The sequence below is a fragment of the Notothenia coriiceps genome, unplaced genomic scaffold (assembly GCF_000735185.1).
Source record: "Notothenia coriiceps isolate Sejong01 unplaced genomic scaffold, NC01 NC01_scaffold00009652, whole genome shotgun sequence".
Taxonomy (NCBI): domain Eukaryota; kingdom Metazoa; phylum Chordata; class Actinopteri; order Perciformes; family Nototheniidae; genus Notothenia; species Notothenia coriiceps.
In genome coordinates, this window is record NW_011342353.1 from 229,768 (window position 1) to 237,487 (window position 7,720).

At 44.5% G+C, this 7,720-nt stretch overlaps 2 protein-coding genes across 4 annotated transcripts in view; one reads left to right on the top strand and one right to left on the bottom strand.

Moving 5' to 3' along the window:
* LOC104945442 (uncharacterized) overlaps positions 1-1,558 on the top strand; it is a 4,409-nt gene extending 2,851 nt beyond the window's left edge. Inside the window, exon 4 of the mRNA XM_010771108.1 lies at positions 739-1,558. Coding sequence (XP_010769410.1) covers positions 739-1,251 — 513 coding nt within the window. The 3' untranslated portion in view covers positions 1,252-1,558. The remainder of the gene's footprint in view (positions 1-738) is intronic.
* The window catches only part of arhgef15b (Rho guanine nucleotide exchange factor 15b), a 36,287-nt gene continuing 30,079 nt past the window's right edge, over positions 1,513-7,720 (bottom strand). For all 3 annotated transcript variants that reach the window (XM_010771105.1, XM_010771107.1, XM_010771104.1), the window contains 10 exons: positions 7,112-7,272; positions 6,405-6,557; positions 6,187-6,316; positions 5,273-5,347; positions 4,872-4,964; positions 4,626-4,780; positions 3,327-3,497; positions 3,159-3,244; positions 2,971-3,075; positions 1,513-2,478 (listed from right to left, as the gene is read on the bottom strand). In XM_010771105.1, coding sequence (XP_010769407.1) covers positions 2,309-2,478; positions 2,971-3,075; positions 3,159-3,244; positions 3,327-3,497; positions 4,626-4,780; positions 4,872-4,964; positions 5,273-5,347; positions 6,187-6,316; positions 6,405-6,557; positions 7,112-7,272 — 1,299 coding nt within the window. In that variant the 3' untranslated portion in view covers positions 1,513-2,308. The remainder of the gene's footprint in view (positions 2,479-2,970; positions 3,076-3,158; positions 3,245-3,326; positions 3,498-4,625; positions 4,781-4,871; positions 4,965-5,272; positions 5,348-6,186; positions 6,317-6,404; positions 6,558-7,111; positions 7,273-7,720) is intronic.

Genomic DNA, 7,720 nt, shown 5'->3' on the forward strand with positions numbered 1-7,720 from the left:
TTTTTTATTTTTATTTTAAATTGGATATTCTATCCAACATGGATATAGCTCTTTTTTTCACAACAGCATTGGATCAGTTCAGTTGTGCAGCATTGGATCAAAACAAAATAAAGCTTTCAGTACTCGTTAGCTTACTGCTACAATTAGACACTGCGCCCTGCCCACTCTGTTGCCAGATTTGAGAGAAATAAGCAACCAGGTCTATGAAAACAAGCCCCAAAGAAGCAACACATACATGATGTTGTGTAATTTGAAATCAAAACTAAGGCCTCAGGATGACTTTAAGACTTGAACATGGTCATTTTTGTTTTGTAACATTGAATACAAAATTTTTAAAAAAATAATCCCGATCCCCGATTTTTTTCTCCCGATTCCGATCTTTTAAAAATCACGTGATCGGATCGGGACATCTCTAATTATCAGTGTTTTTCATTTTAGGTACACATATGAAAGACCTGCGATGATTGTATTATTGAAAGAAACCGAAGTTCACGTAATAATTGGGCTCTATCGCAGAAAAGAAAGGACGATGGCAGTAAAACACAAAACATGCAACATGGAGATAATCAGAAATGTAGCCCTCTAAAAGTAAATGTTGTAATGCTTATATGAACATGAAGACATCCATATTCTTATTTCCTCTGTTCAGCTTCAAGCCATCTCATGGTTGAACTGTAATCTTACCCGTTAGGCTCTATTTTCTATTAAAACCTCTTTTTAAACGTGTATTTCTTTCAGGTTTTCGAGTGCTTCAAGCTCAACACTCCCCCACCAGTTATGTCCCCCTGCCCGGCTCCACCTCCCTGTCCAGACCCATTCAAATTCGGACCAAAGCCCACCAGGAATCTGGGCCACCTCACTCTGGAAATCAACAACCTCCAGCCTGCAGTGCAGAAAGGCCAGGTTGTGCTCCAGCTGACCCAGGAGGAGGACCAGGCCATCACTAACCTCCTGACACTGCACTACCAAGAAGAGCCTTCGCAGATGGATGAGACCCTTACCAGTGTCAACCCCAACTCGTTCTGTCATCCAGAAACAATCGACTTCACTGCAGCTGAAGAACTTTCCAATCCCTTCCTTAGTGATCTGCAATATCCAGGGGAAACCATTGAGTTCCAGCAGGGAAGCTGTTGGTCAGAGACAGAGCTTGATGCTGCCAACACACTCTTGAGCTGCTCTAGACTGGTGGAGCAGGAGGGAATAACCCAGGGCCACAACAAATCATCAGTAACACTTCCAGGGAGAGGATAAGGCACCTCTGTAGAGTTTACTAATGTAAAGGACATCTTCGATTCTGAGGGAGAGGCTGTGCATGTCCTCCTGAGCCTAGGAGACACAGGATTATTCTGATATATTGTTGTCCCTGTGTGTTAACTTTACTACCTCATTATGCAAACCGCTGGTTGATCTTGATTAATATACTTCCTTGTTTTTCTTGGATGAGAGTTAATATGTCAGTCTACATTTGAGTTGCATATATTTTCCTACTGTAAAAATGATGAAGCGTTGAGCTTAAAAGACACATGTTTGTTTTATTAAAAGCGTTACTGTTTTTGAAGGAGAGAATCCCGCACTTATTATTTACAACATAATACATTTACAGCATATCAACATATAATACCCTGCCTTTACTGACCCCACGCAGCAGGGGGGGCTATTGTTCCACAACGGTTACTGACACAAGGTAGTGGACAGCACAATGACTAGCAGTACAGCTCGGTCCACATGCCTTTACAAAGCTATTGTGCCCTGATAGGGATTTAGAGTTTATTCAAAAGGCACTTCCTGATAATATGTATTCCAAAGTTGGTCTTTTTCTGAGATAAATTGCTTTAAAACACTGGTAGTTATGAGCCTTCTACAAGGCTGTAGTTCCATAAAAACATGTCATATCCTGTATTCTGGCCACAGAAGTGACACATGACAGGTTGTCGAACATGGCAGGAATGAGATGTTTCAACTTGTGTGTGCATGTGACACAAGGGGCGTTTACAGGAAAACCCAACCCTTTTGTCTTCAGGTCTGATATGTACAATCTGGTTGAGCAATGACTAGAAAGACTGGCATTTCAAATGTGCAGCTGATGCAGAGCCACATGCTCGCAGGAGGCCAACTCTACAGCTGTGACGCTGTTATGTAATGCAAGTCATTCACAGCTCCCAGCCGCACACTCACGCACTCCAGTCATATAAATAAGGCGAGGATTAAAGGTCTGTCACGATCTCCTTTTATCTTTCATTTCCTGGTTCTGGAATCAAGAGTTCTTGGTCCTTTTTTTAAAAGAGTGATTTCCTGTAAACGTCTGATCTCAATGAATGGTGCCGGCCTTGCTGCTGGAGACCATGCTGGCGGCCTGCATCACTCTGTAGCGCTCGCGGAGGTTCCGCCGCCTCACATGCTCGTTGGTGATCTCGATGACATTTCCGATGGGGAACCAGCCCTTCTGACCGTCAGACAGGCGGATGCCTTCGTACAGGCCTGCGAGAGAGGAGAAAAGGGGTGGGGTGGGGGGGTAGAACAAACAAGGGGAAGATTGGACTGTCATGCAAGAGAGTCAAAACATATCAATGAACTGCTAAGGTGAGAGGATTGAGGAGTTACGGGGATCAGGGTGTATAAACAAGCAGAGTAACAGGAGGAGGCATGTTAGCAACACAAGGTCGAGTCAGTAGCTTCCTCATCTGAAACAATAAGGTCAAATATAGACCAAGAGGACACGTTAGTTTGACGCAAGCACAGATTTCATATCACTTATAAGTTTGTGGTGCGTGGTTGTGTTCTGTAAAACAGGAAATGCTTACAATCCGGTTCGATATAATCTTTTCTGATAATTCTTTGGGTCACAAGAACCTTTACTGGAGAGGTGGAGTTGAACCCAGTTCTACCAAGTGAGCTTTATGACGGCCCATCTCACTCTTTCTTTTATATTAAACCAAATGAACAACTTTGGCTTTCCATCCATGTTCTTACCCTCGTTGGTCTTCCGGATGACGTTGATGATCTCAGTGGGCTCCAGGGTGAGCTCGTCTGCCTGCTGGGCGACGTACTGCTCCACACACTGCACCTGGGGACAATCTGACACACACACACATCACAATGAGTATGGGGAACACGCACCACCACATACTGTACATTCACTTTGTGTGTGTCCTCCTCACCCCAGTCCTCATAAATCACTTCATCTTCATCTTTGTCTGGGTTGGTGGGGTTGGGGAAAGCCGCCATCCACCTGTGCATGTCTGACCTGGAGTAAATAAACAACGTTGGATTAAGATGAGTGTAATTGAGGCTGTTCACATGTTGGTGAGTCCCAAAGAGCTACTCACTGCGAGGGGGCTTTGAGGAGCCGCTCCATCATGCGCCCCTGGTGGTTCTCCAGCAGGGTTAGGTTGAAGCAGTGCTCCAGGGGGCCGCTGCTGCCCCCCCCACCTTCGTCTGCTGCCTGCACCTGCACCAGAGAGCGGTGGGCGTGGTCGAGAACCACAAAACGCTCCGTACTGTGGAAGAAAAGAAAGGTGAGTTTTTGGATGAATATACATTTGCAGAGGTGAAGGCATTTAGGGCATTTTCTATTGCCATCATTTGTTGTGTCTGTGGCAACAATAACATGTTAGCTCTGTAATCCTGTCTTCCTCTTATGTCTCTTCAAACACTATTTCCAGCCACATTTGAGGAAGTTTGCAGTCATTTCACTTCTAATGACTCACTGTTAAAGAGTCCGGATTGCTTTTGCGGTCCGTGGTCACATTCTCCCGATGTTTAAAGTAGCATTACCAAAAGCTTTTGTTCTCACCAGGTTAATGATGAATGAAATGAAGTGTATGCATTTGAAACGGCATCTTTCCTGAGGCAAATACGAAACTTCAGTTACTGAACAACAACAAAGTCAAGTGGGGGGTATTGTTTTACAGAAGCTGCTGGAGCGTTTTGCTCCAGGCGTGTAGTGGTTCGCCGTTGGGTGTAACGTTGACTCAGCTGTGCTTAATAACTTACAAGCATAAGTACACACTTAGGCACGGCAGAGTGACTTAGCGCTGTTAGTTGACACGCATTGTCATATGTAGGTCAGTGTGAAGTCAAAAAGAGTTCTGTGGGAATTTGGGGCCCAAAGTCTTCAAATCTAGTAAAGACACACTTTGAAAAGAATTACACTTGAAATATGTGTTAATGAAATGTCTTTCAATGGTTTTATTTGAACTGCATGTGTGCAAATGACTTTCAAATATTAAGAACATGCAGTCCCATATATCCAAAGACTGAATTTGTCATGATAAGAAAAGAACATGCTCTACACAGTGTTCTTTCAGATGAATGCTAACACAATTATGCTTACTCAATGCTAACATGAGCTAACGGGAACATCGGCATGTATCTTATGTGTACAATTTTAGTTTGGCTTGTCCATTGCATTAAAAAATTAAATCTGAGTCTCTTTGCTTTGTTATTTGTGTCGCAGGTAGGCTGGCGCTAGAGGAAGAAGTCATTAGGATTCATTCGCCCTGCACATTGCGGTCTGTAAAAGCTGTCAATCAAGCACCAATGAACTCAACTTATAGACGGAGACAAAAACATTGCAATTCAAAGATCTAGGCCACAGGCTCTGTCATCATCCCTCCTTTCCTCACCCTTTCTTGGCAGCGATGATGAGCAGGTCGTTGAAGAGGAAGAGGTAGATGGGGGTGAACTTTGGCCTCATGTGGAAGAGAGTGGCTCCTTTGGACATTTCCTGCAGCTCTCCCTTCTTCTCTAAGTGCCGTGTCTGGGAGATGATTGGGACGGCCTGCAGAAAACACACACATATAGGGACTATTATTCGGGACTTTTCTAATCAACTAAGCACTTACTACTAAACATTGCACACACGAGTTCACCTTGAGCTTGTCAAACTCAAGCGTCTGATGGATATGGATCAACTCCTCCATCTGCCTCATCTGTCCCACCTGCGTGTTACACTCGACAATGATCTGCGGTTGAAGATGAGAGAGGGGGACAAAGATGAGAAGAATAAGCACTCGCTGGGTCGAGTTCTTTCCACACATTTCCTCCATCAGCTGTTATTTCAAACTAGCTCTCCTTGGGAGTATCAGGTTCCTTGCTTTGACTAATGTCTCCCTGTTTGTCTCACACCGCCTTTGCCCTCGCTGACACGCAGAGCTCACTCAAAAGGAAACCAGACAGTGGGTGGTGTCAGATATCCAGCGGCATGCGAATGATATGGATTTGAATGCAGACAGAGGGGTGAGGGTGAGGGGTGAGGGTGAGGGGCGTTTACCTTGGAGACTGAGGCCAAAGCCTTGGAGGCCGTCTGCTCCTCTGCTGTCCTCTCCTTTGTTCTCTTCAGGATGTTCTGCAACCACAAACAACAACTTTCTACTTCTGCAGTGGACAAACACCACACATTTGTTCCATCTGTATGCAAACAAGGTCAATAGGTTGAGACGAGGTGTGGGTTTGCTCGTAGGTCAAGAGGCAGTGACAAGTGTGAGCGGGGAAGATTACGCTGGAATGAGGACATTCCAGCGAGCAACGCACCGTGATGACTTTTGACTTTTGATGGCTTGTAGCCGGGTCAGTCACACAGCATGTACTGCTGTTCAGACACCGGTGGAAAGAATGTAGCGTGTGCAAAGGCAAACTGCATTCCTGTGCCAATCACTAAACTGTGACACTGACCTGATTTAGGATACCTGCTTTCCATTAAGTCTTACATTTATACAATTATGTTAGCTAAGAATAAAGAACGGTATGGATGGATTACCGAATGTGCATTCACCTACAATTATGTTGCTTAAAGAGACCCACCAGAATGATACTCAAAGTGACAGCAAATTAACATTCAACGACTCCACAGAGATTTGAACAGACTACAAAGACACGCACCAACTACAAAGATGAACAATGAACTTAAGAATGATCAAAATAATTACAAATAAAGTACAAAAACACTCAAAAAACACTACTGTGACATGTTCAAAGGCTTTTTAAAGTCAAGTTGTGATTTCACAGAAAGTTACGGGCATGCTTTAGACAGCAGCAAGAAGCAGGGCTAGGCTAGCGTTTTTTTAATCTAAATGCTAAATTAAGCTAATCCCCTTGTTGCTGGATTCATCAAACTTCTGTACTCGCTTACAGTAAAAGAAAAGAATGGCAAAATGTAACTAGTGTTGCTGTGATGATGCCGCTCACCTCAATGAGCATCTTGATGCGTGTAATTCGCTGAAAGGGAAGCAGCAAGAAAGACATGAAGGGCAGCCGCTGGCATTTAGGAGACTCCTGCAGACGAGTGATGACCGTGGCAAACTGCATGTTGTTCTTCCTGCAGACACACAGAAAGGCCTTCATGCACACGGAGCAGACAGGCATTTTGTTTGTGCGATGTGAGCATCATGCTTTCTATTCCTTACAGGAGCGAGGTGTAGGTCTTGTCCTGGTAGATCTGGTTGCGGACGTAGTCGATGTAAGCTGGGAAGTTGTGCTGGGCGTGGTAGTGGATGATGTCACAGATGTCAGAGAAGACCACGTCGTGGAAGATTCGGTCCTCCAGGTCCTTCAAGAACCTGCGAGTCAGACAGAAAAGGCTTTACTAAACATTTCTTATACCATTAGCAACAAAGACCTGGAGACCATGCCCTATTCATAGCTGCTACCTTTTTGTGAGGCAAGGGACCTCCTGCAGTACCATGGGGAACATTCGCCAAGGACACTTTTTTACTTCAATACTTCAGACCTGCTTCATAGTAATTAACAGTAATTAACACAAACACTGACCATTTAAGTGGTGAAAATACCACTTTCATTTGGGCTTACAGCTTTAATACATTTAAGCAATTGATTTCATATGGTCCACATCTGAACATACGCAGTTGTTCATGATAAAGAATACATGTATTATATATAAATATATATCACATTTTTGAGGACACTCTGGCAGAGTGAACCGCTGCAGAAAACCTTTTGATGACTCATTGCATTATATCCTTCCTATCTTTTGGTATCACAAAATGACCCGGTTGAAGTTCAACTCGTAAACCTCCTTCCTCCTTCCCTTCTCTCCCTCCTTCCCTTCTCTCCCTCCTTCCCTTCCTCCATGCTTCCTTGTGCCATAGCTCACCTCTCGCTGACCTCCCGGATCCTCAGGATGTTGGAGAAGAGGGTCTTCTTCTCTCTGATGATCATCGTCTCCTCCAGCTCCCGGCTGTCCAGGAAGTGTTCGGTCAGAACTCGCAGGGATCGGAGGTAAGAGGCCTCGGAGGTCAACACCTCGAACATACTCTGCCAGACACACACACACACACACACACACACACACACACACACACACACACACACACACACACACACACACACACACACACACACACACACACACACACACACACACACACACACACACACACACACACACACACACACACACACACACACACGATGCTCAGGAGTGTGACGTATTACATGGACAAATAGACTGTGGGTGAGAAGAATCCACTCTCTGAGAACATTGGGGCGTTCTTGATAAGGCTTGATGTGTTGGTGGTTGTGACACCATCATGATTTAGAGTCCTGCCTGATGTTGGAAAGTTGACTCTAAAAGCTTTCATGAAATATAATCAATAGTTGATTACAGCAGTGAGTGATGAGCAGGGCAGAAAAACATCACTTTGAGATGTGATTTCAAACTTGATCCTGCATGTTCCATTCCTCTCCTTTAGCCATTAGCCTC